Genomic DNA, 22,207 nt, shown 5'->3' with positions numbered 1-22,207 from the left:
TGAAGTCCCTCTCACACATCACAACCCAACTGTATGTTTGGGTGGAGGTCATTGTTGGTGATCGATGTGATCTTTACTTGTTTTGTATGCCTACTTCATATGCTTTTACGTACGTGATTTACTAGTTACTGCTTGCTTGCATATGTATTACTCTCGTGGATTTCAAGGTTTCCTGCTTGATTTATGTTTGTTCCCACCTCGCACGTCAGGGTTGTGTTGGGTGTTCCTTGGTACTGTGTGAAGTCCCTACACATATCACACCCCAAGTTGAGTTGTTGGGGGAAGAGTTTTGCCTGCTTACTTTACGTGCATTTACTTAGGTTATTTCAGATTGCTTCTTGATTTACTTACGAGATTTCAGATTGTATTTTGCTTTGGTCTTCATTGCATTGTTACTCCCTTGGGTGTCAAGGTTTCCTTCGCTTGGTTTGCGTGTTCCCCTCGCACTTCATGGTTGCTTGGGAGTCCTGTTGGTTCTATGTGAAGCCACTTACACACATCACACCCCAATTTGTCGTTGGGGGATGTTTTTATACAGGTGTGCTTGTTACTTTGTTCTGTGTGGATACTTTCCACAACAGCCTACTGTTTTTTTTTATTACTGGTTAGTTTCCTTTCACACTTCCTTTGTTGGCTCTCTTGTGCTTCTCGTGTTTGCCTGGCCAGCTTTCACGATTTAGGTACTTGGGTTGGTATGTAGTCTGTGGTGTGGGAGTGTTTGTTGTGCGATAGAAAGGAGGATGGTGGGCATGAGTTTTTGTACCTGTGTTTTGTTTCCCCTCCTTTATTCTCTTCTTTGCATGAATATTCCATCATTAATTTTTCATGTCAATGCTTTACAAATTTGTCATCTTTTGTATATTTTGCAATGTGTAAAATGCCTGTGAGCATTCTTTCTTTTACATTGCAAAGAAAGGGGATGTGTTATACTGCTGCTGCTCAGCTTGGATGTATGATGTTACAACGCATGCTTTTACAACGCATGCTGTTACAACAAAATTTTTACAACGCAAATGCAGTGACAACGCAAGTCTTTACAACGCAAGTCTTTACATCGACTTGCACTAGATGGCGTGCTAACATTAAAAAAGTGTAATTTACTATTCTAACTCCAGTCCACGTAACAGTAGGGAAGGTGTTTGGATAGTAAACTACACTATTTTTAATATTAGCACGCCATCCAGTGCAAGTCGATGTAAAGACTTGCGTTGTAATGGCATGCGTTGTCAATGCATTTGCGTTGTAACAGTTTCGTTGTAATGGTAGTGCGTTGTAAAAGTTGCGTTGTAAAGGTTGTTCCCCGCTCAGCTTGAGTGCCTGGGAGAGAGAATGTGGGTTAATGGAATGCTTGTGTGTGTGAGTGGCAGTTTGAGATGGGCTGAGCCGCAGTGAGGCTGCTCCTGGTGGGGCTCTCATCCTGGAAACATCATACCTACAATAAATCTACATGGAAACTTACCTGGACTACTTATGTTATTTACAACACCGTGCTTGAAGTGAACACCTTATACTGCCATATTAGAAATGCAGGTTTCTGGCTCTAGTAATTTTTGACAAGAATGTTTGTGTGTTCCTGAGAGGCCTAGAGCAAATATTTCCATTCGACTCAGTTGTAGCGATAGGAAGCCACAGTGATGCATAAAGAACTAGAAATATAACTCTTTCCACAGTCCTTGGCTCTACCACCTAAGCTAGATTCCCTTACTGGTATTTCACCTTTTGTTCTTCACAACTTTCTTTCAGTCTGCAATCCTCACTGCACTTTTCTTCCCTCCCCATCTCTGTGATTACTATCATCCGTCTTGCACATTCCCTTTCACTTTTTCCTCATCTTTCCGTCCACTTCCTCACGTCAACTCTTCTCTAGTGTATTATTCTCTTCCTCACTTTCTCCTCAGCTTTACTCACTCTTTACCTTTCACCTCCTCTTTCTCTCCTTTGCTTCCATCCACATATTGCCCTCTTCTTATTTTGATCCTCTTTCTTCTCTCCTTCTCATCCTCGTTTGCTTCCCCCTGCCCATATCCTTTTTCTCAAATTCTTATCTTATTTGCTTTCGCCTTCCTTCAACTCCCATACCCTATCTCTCCATTCCTTCACCTTCTGGCGTCCACTTCTGCACCCACTCTGATTCCCTTGCTCAGGTCTCGAGGGTAGGGCTCTATCCTCATTACCTTTTCCCCTCTCTCTCCTCCATTCTCATTTCACCCTCCTTTTATAATTTTCTCCTCTTTCCTCATATTGATTCCTTAACATCTTCTCTTTTTCACCTTTTGTTCTTTTCTTCTCTGCCCTCTTCCACTCTCTCCCTTATTATCTGCCTTCTAGCTGCTTTTCTTTCTACAATCTCCCTGTCTTTCTTTCTCCCCTCTCACTCTTCTGTTTTTGCAAACTGTCAGACCTTTTTTTGAAGTTTTAATTTCCTAACCTCTATCATTACCATCTTCTACCACCTTACCGTCAATCTTCTATCTCACAATTCTCACCTTCTATTCCCATCCATCTTCCTCCTCTTTTTCACCCTTCCTCTCTCCTTCTTTGCTGCCTCCTCTAGTGCCTCTCCTTTCTGCTATTCTCCCTCTCCTCTTCACTGCCTTTTCTCCCCCACATCTCACGTGTCTACTCTTTTCACTCGCTGTTTTCATCCATGCATTCTCTTCGTCTTTCTCTCCTTGATGTCTCTCTTAATGTTTCACCCTTGTCCTCCTTTAATTTCTGTCTCTCTCTTAACCCTGTGACAATTGCTTTCGTGCAGCCCTTGTATCCATAGATCTACTCTTGTTTTGTTGTCCCCATCTATATTCCCCACTCCTTCCTTGTCAGCTTCAAAGTGGCCCTTCTCTCTCCTTTTATACCCTCACCCCCCCTTTTAACCATCTTTTATCCTTTATTCTCTCTTCTCTTCATATATCCTCACATCGTCTGTTTTCACCTTTTCAATCTCCCTCTTCTCTCATTCTTATTTCCTTTGGTTATCTCTCTCTCTCTCTACCCTCTTATTGTTTTCCTCCTTTGCCTTCCTCCTCATGGTATGTCTGCTTCCCTCTCATTTCTATTCTGCCATCTCTTTTCTTTGTCGTCCTTAATCCTCATTTTCTTTATTTCCTTTCTGTCTTCCTCTTAGTCCTGTTTAATCATTTCAGATGTTCTTTCTCCCTTCCTACTCTCAAAGCTCGTTTTGTTTCTTCCTCCAATCCTGTTCTGGTCTTCCTTTCACCTCCCCTCACCCATACTTGCTCCTCTTTCTTCTCTTCTATTCCTTCCTCTTGATCCATCCCTTTACTCTCACCACCATTTCCCACTCTCTTCTCCTTATTTCCTATTCCTTTTCTTCACTATCATTACATTCCTCTTTCATTTCTCTTTCCTCACTTCCCTCTCTTCTACTGCTCTCTTACACTTATATTCCTTCCCTTTTCAGTCCTTTCATCTTCTCTGCCCTCACACTATGTTCCCCATACTTTCCCTTCTTTCTTCTCTTTTTCTCTGCACTTATTTATCCTCTCTCCATTCCTCCCATTTCTGGTTTTGAAAAGCCTCTGACCTTTTCTTACAGTTGTCTTTTCCAAACGTCTTCCTTTACAGCCTTCTGCCACCAGCTCTTCGATCTTCTATCTCGCCCTTCTATTTCCTTCTACCATCTTCCTCTCTCTCACCTGCCCTCTCTTCTTAAATCCCTTCTAGTGACTCTCCTTTCCGCACCCCTCCTTTCTTTCCACGTCCTCCCTTTCTTCTTCTTTTCTCCCAAGCTTGACTCTTATTAATCTCATCTTTACCGCACATTATCATCTATAGATTCTCCTTCTCTCTTGCTCTCCTCATTGTTTCTCTACCTATTTTCTCCCTTCTCATTTTATTTATGTCTCTCTCTTTTCCCTGTAACAATATCTTTCTTGCAACCCTTCATCCATGCTCTTCTTTTGTTTTTCTTTGTCTCTATTCCTCCTTACCTCCTCTTCATATTTATATTGGCCCTTCTCCTTCCTATCATTCCCTCCCCTTATCTTTTTCACCATTTTCTTTCCCAGTTCTTGCTCATTTCTCTTTCTTCTTCATACCTCCTTACATTTTCTGTTTACTCTCATTTTTCTCTCATTCTTATTTCCTTTATTCACCTTTCGCCCCATTTTCATCTCTCAACAAAGCACGACCCCTTAACGCGGCCTTTATTGATTTGGCAAGTGCGTTTGACAATATAGCAAGAGTCAGGCTTTGGGCTAAGCTTAGCAGGTGGGGACGTCTGCCTCTGCTCTTGAGGCTATCGAGTCACTGTGAAGTAACACGTGGATAAATGCCATGATAGCAGCAAACTGGGACACTTCAGAAAAGATTTAGACAAATAAAGTATTGAAACAAGGCTGTATCCTTACCCCCTGCTTTTAATCTATGTATGACAGACATGTAAAGTAACTTGGCCTCCCCCAGAATCTGCCTGCGACGCCTGGAGTGGAGAAAAATACACATCGTACAATACACGGACGACATTTTTTTATTAGACTGCATCCGAGTGGGTCTTCAGAAATCACTAGATGCTCCCCTCCGATATTGTGCAGAAAATGACATCACTAATCTAACCATGACGAAAACAATGATTTTTGGCAGGAAGTAATGAAAAAAGTCATCTGGTTTATTGGAGGTTCTCGTATAGAAAGAGTAACACGTTTTAAATATCTTGAGGAAAGGGGTGGCAAAAATGCACAGTTAGGCACCCTAAAAGTGACTGCCAAGCACCTGGTGTACAAGATAGGACAATTAAAGGGGAACTTTGCCTGCCAAACCAACAGCACCCTCCTGGCAGAGTCCGCAAGCATGCTGATGCCAACAATTTCATATGGTGCAATTATGTTGAAGGACCAGCTATTTGGCTAGATAACCAACAATGCCCCACCCAGACTGTACCACCAAAGCGCAGATTAGGCTGGAGTTCAACCTAACAAAACAGGACTTGGTTATGCAGGCAACGTTTGTTTCATACTGCCAACAACGGAACATCGCGTTGAGGCCGGGGCACAATGAAACAACTCCTTAGGGAGAAAATTCATGTGTCGGGCTCGGCGTGCGGATGTCTATTGTCAAACTCTATCAGTGTGCTGAATGCAAAGGAGATAATGCGCAATAACCTACCAAGCACATTGACATCAAAATTATTACTAAAAAAGGCAAAGATAATAGCTGAGGAACCATGACTTATGGGAGTTAAAAGCAGTAGTTCTTTCAACGCATGGGGCGCCACCAGAGTACGAGTGCCTGCCTCTTCCTAACCTGCTTTGACCTGACTCCTCTAAGGGGTAACTGGTATGGTCGAAGTTAGGGTGAAAGTAATGCATGATGTAGATGGTCCCAACAAGCAGAAGGGTCCCCCAACTCATGTGATTTACATACGAGAAGGCCTAAAATCCCTGGGCCGACTATGGCTCCGACTGATGTTCATGGTTTTAAATTTGAGGACCTGCATGGCAGCAGTTCTCTCCGATTTTAAAGGAGAATCGTCCCAGCTATCAGGGCAGTTTTTAAAATGTATGAAAAAATCAGCTGGATTACAAAAAGCAGGCTAACGTTGTAGCTGTGCTGCTCTCTAGTTCCTCCTTATCTAAAAGCATTAAACTGTCAATAGACTGGTCATTTTGAGGGGAACAGTAGCTTGGAACAAAAGAGGTAGCCTGAGAGCCAACATTAGACAAGAACCCATGCTGACACTGGAGTGTCAAGTCATCTTCGCAGAATGCACTTTGGGTCATTTTGGACAGTAGCTAGGAACCAAAGAGGCAGCCTGAGTGTCAACAAAACAATGCAGGTCATGTAACACCAGAGGCACAGTCTGGTGTGTAAAGCACGTTAGGTATGAAGCATTTTTGGCATTTGTGGCAACTGCGGAACTGTGATCAACAGGGACCCTGCAAGAATCAAGCAAGTAATGTACTTTGGGGGATTTGTTGGGTAAGTATGAAAAAACACTTTGTGAGGTGATGTCCAGATCTTGCTTGAGAGAGGATTTTTAATCATATTTATGTGTGTTGTGATGTAATGAATTTAATTAATCGGACAACATATTTAGGTTTTAATTGATGTGATGATTTTTTATCATAATTATGTGTGTTTTGATGCAATGATTTTAATTAATCGAACATCAATAAATATCTATCTATCTTTCTTTCACCTTATTTGCTTCTTTTTCCTCCTCCTCATTCCTCTTTCCCCTCATTCCTCTTCCGCTTTTTCTATTCCTTTACTTCCTTGATCCTCTTCCTGTTTAGTTCCTGTTTCTTGTCTTCCTTTCCTTTCTTGTCATCTACTTTCTTATATTTATGTCCTATTTTAATCCAGTTCTGATCTTCCCTTCCCATCGTCTCGTTCTCATTTACTTCTCTCTCCTCTTCTCTCTTCCTTCCTCTTGGTCCTTCCTTTTCCTCTCACCACCCTTTCCACTTTCTTCTTTCCTATTCTTTTCCTTCAGTCTTTGATTCACCTCTCCACTTTCCTCCCTTTCCGCAATCACTTGCCCTACTCCCCTCCCCTTCTCTGATCTTTTCCAAATTCCTATTTCCCTTTCTCTTCATCTCATCTTCCCTATCCTTCTACACACTCCCACTATATTTTCCCCTGCTCCGCCCTCTCTATTCCTGCCATGTATCCTACCGCCTTCCCCTACTACAAATTCCCCCAACTTCTACTCTTCTGAACTCTCCCTCTTCCACACTATCTTGCCTTCTGTTGCCTTCCTGTTTGTTATTACCCAATCTCCTGCGACCTCCTGCTCTCGCTCCACTGTCTTGCTCTAATCTCCACTACCTCTCCTATTTGCTCTCTCAACACCACTTTCTTTTCTCCCATCAAACCCATCAGTTCTACCTTTTACTGACTTAGGAACCAAATTCAACCTCTTTGATACTCTCACAATGACTACCTCCCTTTCATGCCACAGTCTTAGAAATAGAGATTGCAGCAGGGATACTATCAAACACAGACTGTCACAATTACCTAGTCTCTCACACCGGTCACCACACATTTGACACCTACCCTTAAACCCCACCTTGCAGTCTACTCAAACTTCGTCAAGATCCCCTCACAATACCTTGACAGAATATAAATACAATAAGATCCACACTCACAATCCTATACTCCATCCCCAAAAAACACTCACTATCCAAAACACCTATCTGAGCTTTTCCAAGAAAAGCCAACCCCAGGAAACTATTTTAACAACTCGGGTGGTCAAAACAATCAATTTCATGCTTCTCCACCCCCTCCGACCCACTAACATTTAGACGTTTCCTACACCTTCTTGAACTAGAAGAGTAATCAACCTCATATATAAACGTTTTGTCCCTGCTTCAAAGTTTTTGCCTGTATATTTGTTCAGAAAGATATCCCTAGATGATCACCCTGTCAATCACCCCAAACAAAACAATCCCTCCTCTAGAACACTAAACACACACCGACTCATCTCTCATGTAAGCCTTAGGCGGCAATGACTCCCTCCTGCTAACCTGCCGTCTTGTCCATATCACCAAAACCCCAGTTCACTTCAGTGTTCCTTTCCCAGAATCCTCTATACCTGGTAATTCACAATACCCTTACCAAGATCCACCTACCCCATTTTGGGATCTCAGCAGACACCAATTTATGCCTTCTTGAGGAATGCACTTTAATCATAGATGATGCTATGCCTGACATATAAACCAGTACACCAGAATAGAAAAAACCATATAGGAGTATCACAATTGAACACAAGAAAAACTTGTATTTTAAAAGTACATCAAACCCCACAACTGCCAATCACTCCTTTTATACTGTTCAAACACTCCTTACATAACTCTATGTACACCATTCATATAACCATAAATGCTGGGAATTCCTTAGCAGCTCACTAGCAGACATCATCTGTGTCTGAGAATAGCCATCATGAAATACTTCAATATATGGTTCGACCTCCTCAACAACCCCTCAACTTCTAGTTCAATTTCCAAACTGGATTTTCTAAGGTTGACAGAAACTATTTAAAGGGCTAACCCACATGGAAGGACATAGATGGCATTCTATCTTCAACTTTGACTTACTTCTCGCAATTTCGCCAGCCATACCAGTATTCCCTTTACAATCTCAATCCATCCATCCCTCCCACTCACAACACAACTATTCATTGACTCATTCCCTCTTATTCTCTTCCCACCAAAATTACTGGTGTGATAAGTCCTCAACAAACTCATTCTTCATCTACAATCTCACTCCTTCCTAGATCCAGCACAAGCAGGATTCAGACTAGAGAAAAACAAAATCAGCATTGGTCTCCATTTGGATGCTCTAAAAGAAATTAACAAAATAGGCTATGATAATACAGGAGTCCTCATCATCTTGGAAATCCTAGTAGCATTCTGCACGGTAAACCATCAGATTTTGCTCAACAGATTGAGCCGGTTGGGACTCAAAGGTTCTAATCAAGTTTGGTTCACATCTTTTCTCCCAAAAAAGAACTCCAACCATACACGAGGCCCCTAAGGGCACAACGATTAGTTCAAAGACCTTTTGAATACCCCGTAGGTAAACTTTATTAACACCACTTTTCAATGCACACTTAATACTGTTAATCTCATTATTTGCTCTTTCGTTGTCACATGCTCTATCTATATCAATAGCACACCAATCATCCTCAAAGGAGCAAATTCACCAGAATCACATGCCAAAACCTTCTCAGCAGCCTCCATGAGATCAATTTCTGGATGATCAAGAATAATCCTTAATTAAAACCAGACACAATTAACATACTGATCTGCTAAGGCATGATCAGAGTGTTCACAACCTTACCTTGGCCACTCAACGTAGAGCCCAGGTCTGTCATTCCCACTCCAAAACATTTTTTTGAAAAACTTGGCTTAATTATAGATTCAGAACTCTCCCTAAAGCCCCATGTCAGTAAATGTCTACAAACATTTCCATAATCTCCTAACCCTCTGTCACATATTCCACCACCTGGCATAGCTTTGGAGACTTTAGGCAATAATTGCACAGATCCTCTCTCACTCAGACTACTAGAATGCTCTCTTCTTGGCCCTCCCAACATATGTCACAGGAAAACTTCAAATAATTCAGAATGCAGTGACAGGGCTCCACCTTCACTTCAATCCTAGAGAAAACATCTTCCCCACATTCAAACTTTACATTGTCTCTCTGGCATGCAAGCAGTCAATTTCAAAGCCTCGTGTATCACAGAGACAGATAAGGCAAAGGATGTGAATTCCTCTAGCCCAAACTTCCCAAAAAATACCAGTCTTGCACTCTCAAATCCGCTAGTGTTTTTCTCATTAAAAATACCATAGCATTTAAGAAGAAAAAGAAAGTAAGCTCCCGCTTCCCTATCCTCCACGCTAACCTATGGAAATTTCTCTTCTCACTATCACATTCAACTTCAGACTATCTGCTCTTCACAGACACTTTCAAAAATGGTATGTTTGAAAGAACATCAAATACCTTTTCACTTCTCACACTACTAAGCGATACATAAGGTTCACTCAAAATACGTTAACCAATCACCTCATCCCCACTAAGTCTTGTCTTCCTGATCCCTGTTTTTTCCATATTATAGTCTTGTCTCTCTCTCAAGCCACAATCCTACCAAATATTTAGCCCAAACAGCACAGAGAGCACATCTGGACTCAAAGGAACAACATCTCCCTTACACACACACCAAATATTATCAACATATTCCCCTTTTCATCTCTAAACTGATTTTCCTAAATGCAAATACATACACACATCTGATGTGCCCCAGACCACTGTATCATATCCCCCAATTTCCAAAAGATTTTAATATAACTATGTTTCATAATCCCCATCTTGCTTTTGTGACCAAAAACCACCACAATACATCATATGACAATAAAAATGACACCATAATATACCAATACAGTATTACCTCATCATACAGGCACCACACATCACCAGTAATCCCACACATACCAAAAACTTAGAAGCCAACACTTCTTTTATCCACATACTAGCTATAAACACCATACTAAGCTCGAAACAACACTTTGCCTTCCTTTCTACCACATACCAATGAATGACACTATCACACCTACCCCTCCCAATATGGAACCGCCCATGCAGGTTGGGACATGTGCAATTTGGAAGTAAACTGAAATTCATTAAATACACAAACATTGCCTTGGCTGCTTGATAACCAACACTCCTACATTATTCTGTTCAATGATACCCTAGTTACCCCTCAAATTTCCAGACATCACAAAACAGCCTATTTATTGATGCATAATGTCAAACCTCTTTAACCAGGATTTGGGGAACCTTATGTAGGGAGCTTGTCATGCTGATAAACAATAAACAGGAAACCACTAGGAAATACGGAGAACTGAACACACGGGATAGCACCTAAACTCAAATAATTCTAGACAGTCAGGACATCAAGGGAAGTCCTCCTACAATTGAAATTGCCCCACATTAACAAGACAAGATGCCAATATTGCATCAGGATACCTAATTCCCTGACTCACAGCTCCATCCTCCCTGTTGGCTATAAAAAAAGGACCTTCTTAGTCAACAATCAACTGACACAAGTCAGCCAAAGTGCTGAAAGAGCTCAAACCTGCTGAGAGTTATCTTGCAACCAAACCAAAACACACTTGCACGCTAAAAAGACCAACTCCACTTATGAAACATTACAAAAATCCCTCCAAAACATGCAACAAAGGTGACTCAGGAAAAACAGCCCCACAGTAGGAACCCTATGGTGGATGCAGGGTGCCACCCAGTGTGACAATATTTTCTGCCCATGACAACCTTCTGGGACTCCCTAACTGCCACCAGTCAAAGTGCCCCTCATTTCACACTAGCCCCTCTCTCACATACATTTCATTTGTTACCAATCACTGGTAGAGGCTGGCTTCACTAATATGACTGTATACCCAAACAAAGCCTTTCAGCAGCATTAGGAATAGATGATGAAAGACTAGAGGAGAAAAACCATAACGTCCTAACCAATTTTATGGAATTTGCATGCAGCCCTTTGATGAGAGTTTGTAACAGTCACTGTTCTATATTAGGGTTGCTGCTTATGAACTGCGGTAACAAAAGGATCTGTGTGACAAAAGCAGCACTCCACACAGCTATCCACATAAAATACAGATCTGTGACCTTCACAGTATGTGTTCTTTGCAGCAGGCTATTAACTCTCTGTGCTACTTTATGGCGAATCAAAATTACCACTAGACAAAACTCCACCTCTCTCTCTCTCTAGCAGGGCTTTAATCATAGGAGTTATCTTGACATGTGTATTGCTGCCTGGATGCTGGACACACAAGGAACTCTGCAGTTATTGTTAAACACAGTGCCCCTCTACCCAGGTCAGTGCCCTGTGCAGCCGCACTGGTCGCACAGCCCTAAAGCCGGCCCTGTTTGGAGGAATGATAAATGCAGACCGTAGTCAGAATAAGTGTTAAGAGGCCAAGTAACTGGTGAACACTGCACTATAAAAACACCAAGTAATATACCATTACATATTTGTTGTGTGTCATTTTATTGTGATAATGAAGTGTTCTGTTGTTTTTGTGCTGTGTTTTTGTACTACATTATTTTAATATGATGTTATTGTGTTATATTATGGTTCTATGTTCTGGGTTGACTGTTTTGTTGAGTTGTGCCCTGTTATGTTTTACTTTAGTTGTTTTGTGTATATTATTGTGTTATGTTCTGTTGTATACTTTAGATATATCAACAACTGCTGTTACATTTTCAGCCAAAGGCAGCACAGGCCTTTTAAGTCCCTGTGACAAGCAACTATTTACCACTGTCTAATGAGCTTTTCCAACTCTTCCGTTATATTAGACAACAGTTTTGCCGAAAATTGTGACAGAGCTTATTTCTTAAATTAGCATTTGCAGTGCTTAATTTAAGTGCAATGGCTCATAGAGTGTATCCTGAGCACCCCAGCTAGCAGTTGCATGTCGATATTGATGAGCGATGAAGAGAGCTCCAGCAAACAGGTCTGGGGGCTTAAATGAGAAGACCTGAATGAGCTAGTGACAGTCATTCTTGCAAGAATGTTCCACTCACATTTGAGTATTCTCATTGACAAATGTCACTCCTGTCTAACATAGCAGTCCATGATCCAACTTTCCAAAGAGGGATCAAAGGTTTAATAAACTCATCATTGCACTGCTAATCTATCTTCGTCTGTTGCCAAGAGTTGACCATCCTTTTCTATTTGCTGAACATCTACCTTATTACCTAGAATTTTTGGGGTTGTTTGCCTTCCATGTTTTATAAGTTACATAACATTGACTTTTTGGTTTTCACAGCTGTGAGACACTAATATGTGACTACACTATTCTTGAATAAGTTGCAGTCTTTTCTTGGCATTGAGTTCGAATTTGTAGGTAGAGCCTACCATACAGCGGAGACCAGACATATTGTGGGCTTGCCAAGAACATAGAAGGACTTAAACAGTCTGCCCATTGCTTTACATTCACTCTAATTTTTCTCCTTCCTATTAGATGGCAGTTTACTTGTTTCCCTCCACTTCTCACTTTTGGGAACTTTTGCTGTAAGACCTCCATGAGAGTTCATGTGTTTTCCAGCTGTCTCCATAGTGTGCTTGTTTTCCACTCTCGGCGCTCTGTGTTTCTCTCACTCACCCTTGTGCTTCTCCCCACCCGTCTCTGGGATGTTCATCCTGTACTTCCCCTCTTATTTGCTTCCTTGCTCATTTACTTCTCCACCCAAGCTCCTCATTTTTCTCTATCTCATCCGTTTACTTTTTACCATTGAACTTAGCTTTGCTCTCTGTCTTACCCGCTTACGCCCACCAAGCTGCTTCCCATCATGGTTGACCTACAAAATGACCCACACAGCCGCATCAAGCTTTTTATTCATCCTTCTTTAGTCATGCTGCACAGCATCAGGGATGCTCTACAGTATTGTTAAAAACCATTGCATGAGTTGGGATGTATTGGTTTTGCCAATGCTTGTCGATATGTTGCCCTTTTTTATGCCCTTTTTTTAGGTCGAGCCTAGCGTTGCAACGCATGCGCTGCACGCTTTGCGAGGCATGCAGTATTCAGTATAGCGTGGAAGCTCCACCCACTCTCCACTCTCCACCCATTTTTTCATTGGCTTATGTCCTAAATGCTGCCTCCCGATTGGTTTTAGGCTTGTTAGTCCCTCCTCATGACTGCCATGTCATCATTTGTATCCTTACATGGCTACTGGTTCCTTTACTCCGAACCCTATTTTCTTCCCTGTCTCCCCCCACCCCTTTCTGCAGTTCGTGACTTCTCGGCCCTCCCCCTTGCCCACCCACCCTCCCATTTCCAATGCAGTAGGTCTTGCGTAAATGCTAGTCCTACTGCATTGCAAATGCTTGTTTTGACCCAGCCCACGCTTTGTGTCCCATCACTCTCCGATCACTGTGTATAGATCAGTCACTCATAACAAACTACAAGTGATGAAAGGGTCCAAACTATGGCTGATGGCAAGGGAAGATAAGGCTGAACACGTTGTACGATAAACTTCAAACAGAGGCCCTGCGATATTGTTTTCCTCACTTCTTAGTACTGGCAGCACCCATTCCCATTGTATCAGAAACTGGATCAGCCAATGGAAATTGCACACTTTGCTTATGACGCGAAAGGCTGGGCAATGCAAAGGATTTGGATGGGAGCATCTACTGCTGCATGCTGGGGTTGCTTCTGAGTTGGTGGAGGGGCACTAAACTCGAGGTAGGATAGAAACTCTAGTTAGCCCACACTGGACAATGTGTCCGTCAGAGGAATGCTAGCTAAGGACTTTAGTTTAAAATTTGTCCTCCTTCACTCATACAGCAGTCGTCCGGAGCACAACGGTGCTGCCACAGAATAGCCCCCTCTTCTTGTGCCTACCTTCTCCCATGCACCTGTAGCCCCTCTGTGGACACAGCCCAGCTTACATTTATTACCAGTCCGTAATTACATACCCTAAAAGCACGTGCGGAATGAACAACCAATGAGCTCTTCGATATATTGTGTAGCATTCCAATCCCAGGTCACCATACATATTACCATCCCCACCGATTCCCAGAACACGATCAGGCATGGCATTGGCTACTATGCGACCCGGAAGTACTGTCTTTACGGACAACGGACATTGTGCTGAATGTACGTGCGGTCCGTGTAAGGGATGGCGATGTGGTTATCTTGATGAAAAAGACCTGTCCATTTGAATAGAAGGAATACTTCAGCGGAGTCAAAATGAAGCTGGTCAGCAAGGACATCAAGAAAGACAATACCGGGTGTGGGATCTCGTCCACAGAACCCTAAAAGATGCAAATGTCAAAAGTGTTGTCAGTCTCCTTCAGCATTGGATTGCAGTTTGGCACCGTGAATGTTGTTAGTCAATTATAATACATGATGTTTCCTTGATTTCGATGTGCTCATATATGGCATTTCAGTGTCTGATGCATAGCTGCTACGTTTTGAGTTTCCTTATGTGTGACCTTTTCATATTTTTACTAATAGCAGTTATTGACATTTCCTGGCCTATGTGTGACACTTTCAGTGACACTTTGTAGCTAAGTCAGTTTTTCACATCCATCATAAAAATGCAACCCTGCTACAACAGGATATCGTATATTCCGTAGCCACTTCTAGCATCACGATTTCCACGCGAACATCGCTCCCATGTCCCGTACCAATATCCCTCTCATGGCTGCACAGATACCATCCTGGTTCTATACAAACACAACATCATCCAGTTCCCCTGCAAATATTGGATTCCTACTGGCTTGCCTGCAGGCACGAGCTGCCACATAAAAATTTCGCGGGATTTGGTGCCACTGGCTGAATTCTTGTTTTGAAACACAGATCAGCCAATGTTGTGAATTGCTGTTTTGGGTGCTACCTATAGTAAATCAGAAGTTTACCTTGCAGATGTCACTGAGGGGTGCAGTTTTCATATGTTTCCACAACCGCCTTCATTACATTTTTATAATGTAACTGCTATGTTATATTGATTTGTATAGTGCACTAATCAACTGAGAGGGTATCCAGGTGCTTGGGCGTGTGTGTAAGGTTCTCGACATGCTTATACAAAGAGCCAGGTAGGTCTTCAGCTTCCTGTGGAACTGAAGAAGTGGTGAGGAGGCTCTGATGTGTTGAGGGAGGTCATTCCATGTCTTGAGTGTGATGTAGGAGAATGAGAGACCTCCAGTTATGCTTTTGCGGATGCGGGTTATGTGTGACAGTGAGGCAGAGTGTAGGTGTCTAGTGGGTTGGTGAAAGTATATGTGTCTGTTTAGATACTTCGGTCCTGTGTTGTGTAGGGCTATGGATGTGTGTGTCAGGAAAATGCCTCCTTATTAACCATGCCTTCACTCTGCATGCAATTACAACGCGGTCATTACAGCTACTGCATTGTAACAACACATACCATTACCCCGCAAGTCATAACAACGACTTGCAGAGGGGGATACGGGATGTTGGAATAGTATAATTTACTGTTCCAACTCCAGTCTGTGTGGACAGTAGGGAAGGTGTTGGATTTGAAATACAATACCTTCTACCCCGTCCGCAAGTCGTTGTTACGACTTGGGGGATAATGGTATGCGTTGCTCCAATGACCGCATTGTAATTGCATGCAGGGTGACGGATTTGTTGTAAGGGCTGTTTACCATGCGTCAGAAGTTTGAATTGGCTGCACTTGTCAATGGGAACCAGTGATGCTTCCTGAGGTGCTGTGTGATATGGGTGTGGCATGGGAAGTAGAGTATGAGCCTCGCGCAGTGTTCCGGATGGTCTGGAGATTGTGTAGGAGTTGTTTGGAGATTCCGGCATTGAGAGTGTTTCGGTAGTCCAACCAGCTTGTGATGAGTGCTTGTGTGACAGTCCGTCTGGTGTTCTGAGGCAATCATTTGAAGATCTTTTCCAGCATGCATAGGATGTGGAAGGCGTAGGTGCACACTGTGTTAATTTATGTCCTGCAATAGTATGTTATCTTGTCTGTACTTTGCAGATACATTATGATACTTGAAGTCCTTTGGATTTTTTAAAACCAGATTTGGGCAGCACAATATGGAGAACATATATTTTTAATGTTAGTTATTTGGGTGCTTGGGGGTTCAACTGACTGATACTTTCCATCTCAATCTATGTATTTTGTGTGCAATCCTGCTCCTAAAGAAATAAGATTTGTATGTATGATAGTCACTTTGCTCCATATCACAACATGGTTGATAAATTAAATACAGGACCTGGAAACACAATGCCTAGATGATTCAGAGTGAGGAGTTTCCCTACATGTCATATTAATCAAACCAGCATGTAAACTGTACTGACAACTGGGAAGCTGGTGCTGGAGGCACTTGCTTTAAGTATCAAATTTCATAATACAAGGACGACTGGTAACCTTCTAGACGAAAGTTAGATTTGCCAGTGATTCAGTGTTTCATTTTTTATGACTTCCTCATACATAGTTTGTGACATAGATGATAGTTTTTAGTTGGAGCCTTGAGGCAGCGCGTATGCGCTGCTCGCTCTGCGAAGCATGCTGTAGTAGAGTATGCACTGGAAGCCCCTCCCACTCCCCGCCTATATTTTTATTTGGCCTGTCTCATTGGCCTTCGTAAACTATGGTTTCCGATTCATTATGACGCTTGTTAGTCCGGCCTTGGTACCGCCTTATCTCCATTTATTCCCGCCCATAAGGACTGGACCTTTTACATGGCTCGTTACACAGTCCGCTTTATCTAGTGGATGAGCACTATTTTTAGGTCGAGCATTCGAGAGCTCTTCTATATACTTTAGTATATACTTATATGTGTATGTACTTTGTGAGCTCTGTAGATCAGCCCTAGGACTTGTCTGCTTAGGGACGTTTTTTTCCTGTTCAACTGCCTCTAATTAACTGTCTTGATAGAAAACAACCAGTAGAGGTCAGTAAAGTACCAGAATTGCTTTCTGCTGAGGGACATTCTTTTTTAAATTTTTCTGGCAACTTCCTCTATTTAGCTTTCTTGATGGAAAACGACCAGCAGGGTTCAGTAAAATACCTGAATCACTTGAGCATTCTATAGATTCTGGTCCATGGAAATTGTCTTTCACGAGCACCCATAGACAATAATTTTTTTTCAAATCTTATATATTCTATGATATGACCACTGAAGGCACTGATTTTATATTAAAAACACAGCTTTGGACTATACCATTTCCCGCTGAAAGGCAATATTTCTCTCCATGTGGTCCCATACTTGGTGTGTCACGCAGATTGGTGCTTACTTTCCCTCCATGTTATAGAGCATTAAGTAGATGTTTCAGCACCCAGGCTAATGTGCTCCATAGCTAAATACATATAAGGTCCAAAAGGCGAGACTGATTGCATTGCAAATGCTTGTTGTTCTTTGCTATAACTATTTATTTTAAATTGTCTTTTAGAAAGGAGTGAAATGTCTTCTTCCAATTGCTGAGCTGGTAACTGATACTTTGGTAAGTGTATTTTTGTTAAATCCAGAATTAAGCTCTTTATCTCTGTTTAATCTAAGCCCCTATTCTGCTTTCATGCACGTTTTATGTTTTCCAATATATAGTGTAGCTTGTTAGTGTCCTACTTGTCCTGTCAGAGGCCACTGCCAAAACTGGGAGATGTTGTGTACTATTATATTATCGCATCACTTTATAATCTGCTTCACCCACTCTCCCTGGGTTTTCAGAAATTGAAGGGAATCATTGCAGGTACTTTTGATGATTAGCTGTCTTGTACTGTGACGGCAATCCCTTGTACTGGAAAATAAGACCATTGTGTTGCCTAACCTGCAAACTAAATTATCATGTCAGATGCACATCATCGTGATTTAGAGAATGCTCTTATTTTAAAAGTCTCCCTGCGGTCTCTAGGGACTTAAGGGAAGTGGTAGAGGGAGGAAAAATACAGCACTGCCTTTATAGTTTCCATCCGTCTCCATCAGGAATCCTCATACCTGTGGTATTCCATGTAAGGTGAGTGCTGCTTTCTGACACCTTCTGCTTCTTATACTTGTCGGAAGAGAGTTTTTGTGACTACAGCGCAGGACCAAAATTCACGATTCAAATGATCGATGCTTATTCAGCCAGGACAGAGCCTACAATTGCATGTGTACCCGTCCTTTTTCCATAGAAATTATTATAATTCTAAACAGTATGGGACATATTTATCAAGGGGTTTGCATCGCGTTTGCATCACGGAACATGGAATGTGAAAGACGCAAAAATAAAATGCAATTTGATAAACCAGGCAAGGCCACATTGTTTGACCCTGAGTGGTTTGACAAATCAGGAGTAACGCAACGCAGTGTAAATCGCTGTGTTGCGTTACTCTGCCCCAAGATGGGCATTGCATGGGTGTTACCCCTCAACTCGTATGGATTTTGCTGCATTCCAGGAATATCGAATTATTTGTAGACCTGGGAATGTGCCAAAATGCTATGCTTTCCCAAGGGAGGCATAACTAGGAGATATAGTTTTATTTCTCGTTACTCATTACTTCCTCTTTCTACGTGTGCTGCATTCTGCAAGGAAAATGCACCAGAGAATTTTTCTTGTGCAGGAAGGTGCCCCTTCCTGCACAAAAATCAATCCTGCTTGCTACGGAGGCACCCTTACACTCTGGAGCAAGGATGCCTACATTGGCGCTAGGAAGCCCATTGTGCACCAGTGTTGGGGAAAAGACAGGAATGTGCCGTAACACAGTCCCACAAGGTGACATACTGCTCTTTGCGGTATTTTTTTTATAAGTATGGCACTACGCATAGTAAGTAATACCTAATCATTTCTTTATTCCTCCCACCACTCGCTAAGAATGCACCTGCTGTGCCCCTGTTAAGCCAAAAGGTGTCTTTCTTTTTCTCTGTGATTATCCTGGTTTTATTTTCCCTGACGTTCTGGTCTTTTAGCAAGGCAGCCTGCCTAGTTAACTGGTGCTGCAACTTCTGCTCCTGCCCAGTATATTAACAAAATCTATGTCCTCACTTTAGAATGAAATTTAAAAACACAGAAATGTTACTTATTTTTGTAGCCCTATTCACACCCAGAAACCCCTCATCAGGTTGTGTTCTTTCACCCCCCCAGACTCTCTTCTTTATTTTGATGTACTGAACCATTATCGCTATTACTATAGAATGATCTCTATCTTCAAGGAGGGCAAATGAACTACATCTTTTCTAAATAAATCACTTTGCTGTCACTTACAAAAACCCTCAAACTCTCTGTATATCTCTTTACTTGCGTCATCTCTTTCCCTTAATTCATATTGTCTGCATGTGCCCATGACCACCTAACAATCATGTGGTCACATGTACACATTTCCAGCTTTGCCTTCCCACTAGGCTGACCGAAAGGAGGAATCATAGACGAAAAGGGGTAGGTATTCCTCTCTGTTATTCATTTTCCCCCTAAATCTTTCTACCTGCAATAGCCAAAGGCAAAAATCTCCTTAATTTCCACGTCCAACTTAGCTCCCTGAGTTGCTACTCCTATTTTGAGGAAATGTGCTCTTCCAAAAACAATTTAGTCCCGACAGTTACACTGAAAACACCTAAAAGGCTTTTTCCAAATCTGCCCACCAATGGCACGCCTAAGCATCCTCACAAACTCAAAATTCTCTCAAACCACTGGCCCTCATGCTTGTATTCAGTTGCCTTGACCTGGCACCTCCCAGCTTCAACAGCTACTCTGGTCCTACATACACACCCTTGCACCTCTACTCAAAACAGGGACATCCTAAGGATTTTTGGGGCCATGGGCTGAACAGATTTTGGGGGTCTCCCCTCGGAACAGCTTTGAATTTATGATCCAATATCAGTTTTTTCATGTCCTCTTTGGCCAGATCACTGACAGTGCTCAGGCAACTCATCCAAATTCTAAATATGTTCACAACTAACATTCAGAGATAGTGGCACGTGTTTCCAATGCTGCAGCCCAACAGCAATTGACTAACATTACTGCAAATAATAATCTCTGTGACACTCTCCTATTTTACATATGTCAGGACCTGTTTTGATCTAAAAGAAACTTATTTTATGGATGTTGCATGAAACATAAACACAGCATTTCTCTGCAAATTATCTGTTAGAGACTCACACATCACCAGCATTAAAAACACATTTTTAAAAAAAGGGTATGTAAACAATCTGTTTCAGTATTCTTCAAGGTCATCAGGCAAGACTCTCTGATGGACAGAGCTGGCTCTATCAACGTCTCCCTTGAAAGGCTGGGGCACTGGGCCATAGCTCACTTTGCTCCTGCCTTAAAACTTCTCTGGCTCCCACTTGTGCTTTTGAATTCCAGTCCTTTTCTAACTTTGGCAAGAGTCCAAAAACTTCACTTGAACCTATCTGACCAGTTGCCTCAGCAATATTCCTCAAAATCCAAGGTAAAATCACCTTACTGCACTTGTCCTTAGTCTTTGTGTTTTCTTCCTCATCTACCAATTATTCTCCTAGTTGTCCCCCTGAATGTTAAAACGGCCTAAATAGCTTCTCATAAAAACCTGCCACATGCGTTTGATCTTTGTTGTAGTGATACAAACCTGGCTGACACACTCCTCTAAACACCAAAGCAATCTTTTTTTTCCTCCGGAGTTTTATATAGTGCAAACTTGACCCGAAGGTATCAAGTATCAGAGCGCTTTACATTGCACGAGTTGCATTACACGAGGACACATTCATTTTTGTTAGGCACTGGGAGATTAGGTGATTTACCCAGAATCAGAGGATGTTGCACGCCCTTGCCAAGACTCAAACCCAGTTCCCCAGATTTGAAGTCGATTCCCCTAGCTGTTAGGCCACATCCCCTCCCCAAGAGAATCAGGTTCCAGCTAAAGAAATCTTACACGCTGTGAGCAAGACATGGTTAGTAGTACAGTTGCCTAGGCCTACAGTACACAGCGCCCTGCAGTTATGTTGCTGCCATCAAACCTTTTTCAGAAATCCATTTACAGCCTCCACTGCTTTCTAGTAGTGTGCTACAAATGACACTCTCATGTTTAGTAAAACCTTTCTCCCCAAGAGCATCACATGCTGTATGTTTCACCTTCCCTCGTGCCATTTTACCACACACAATTGGTTTTTGGCAGTATCCCTCAACATCTGCCACATCAGACTATATATATTTCCACAGGTGGCTTGTAAGGGTTTTCAGTGTTCACTTTGGAAACTCTATACAAGTCTTCAAAGAAAGTCTGATCCATTTACAAATCCTTTTTTGACCCTTCTGAATGCTCTCAGCCTGTGATGCCGTCTGTCTGTTCCTGGTACGTGAAGGGCCATTTCTGTGCCAAATATCGTTCCTAGGACAATGACCTTGCAACCACAAATATCATTTTCTTGCAGTGCTGTACCTTTCTGAGCGCTCTTTTCCATTTTCCTTACTTATCTGCATGTTCAGTTTTTCCAGTTTCTTCTGGCTTAACCTCATTTCCATCGTGACCAGATCCAGGTTAATACTCAGAAAATTCTACTTCCTGAATTCAAGTATTTACTTCACATATGATCTCTAAACAGTGCAATATTTGGTCCAAGCCAGTCGTCTACCTGATCATCCAATCAAAAAGATATTAAAATCTGCAAAAGAGAACATGGCACAGCACCTCCCACTGGTATCACCTTATCCACAAAAATCTGTTCGTGTTGTATATCTATTAATGTAAAACTATCCTGGTAGAAAGGGAGGTGGTGTTAAGTTGATTTAGGGTTCCAGTTTGTCATCCTAATGTGTTTAGAAGGCTTAAATTTAAATATCCAAGCTTGCCTTCAGCTTGCCATCTATTTTGTGGACAGTATACACACACACACACACACACACACTACTGGCAACATGACATTTGTTGAAAACCCATCCCTTCATCAGTGGGGCGCCATAAAACGGGATGCAAGGAACCATAAGATACTGGCTGTGTGGAGTGCTATCCCCACTTTCGTCAGAGGCATATATTACAGCTATATGTTCATGGCCAATTAACCCCCAGTGTTTTACTTACTCGCTCCTTAACATGAAATGAGCTCCTTGCCCCAGATTATCCACGCCATCCCCTCAAAATGTATGTGTTACTGATAGATCACTTCTATGTTTCCATGTAATGCCACGCTGTAGATAATATTCCTTGTATATATTGGCATTTACATCAAGAGCAGATGTTCAGTTCTCCGCATTGGCGGGCACGCTATGCCTGCGTGTGAACCATAGTTGTTTGTCTTGAA

At 42.1% G+C, this 22,207-nt stretch overlaps 1 protein-coding gene across 1 annotated transcript in view; it reads left to right on the top strand.

The window, feature by feature from the left end:
- Positions 1–22,207, top strand: part of LOC146811143 (uncharacterized) — a 198,812-nt gene that overhangs the window by 155,739 nt on the left and 20,866 nt on the right. Inside the window, exon 5 of the mRNA XM_085618210.1 lies at positions 17,412–17,462. Coding sequence (XP_085474336.1) covers positions 17,412–17,462 — 51 coding nt within the window. The remainder of the gene's footprint in view (positions 1–17,411; positions 17,463–22,207) is intronic.

The sequence above is a fragment of the Triturus cristatus genome, chromosome 7, assembly GCF_964204655.1.
Source record: "Triturus cristatus chromosome 7, aTriCri1.1, whole genome shotgun sequence".
Classification (NCBI taxonomy): Eukaryota; Metazoa; Chordata; class Amphibia; order Caudata; family Salamandridae; genus Triturus; species Triturus cristatus.
The sequence above is the reverse complement of the archived record's forward strand: the minus strand, read 5'-3'. Positions and strand labels throughout refer to the sequence as shown.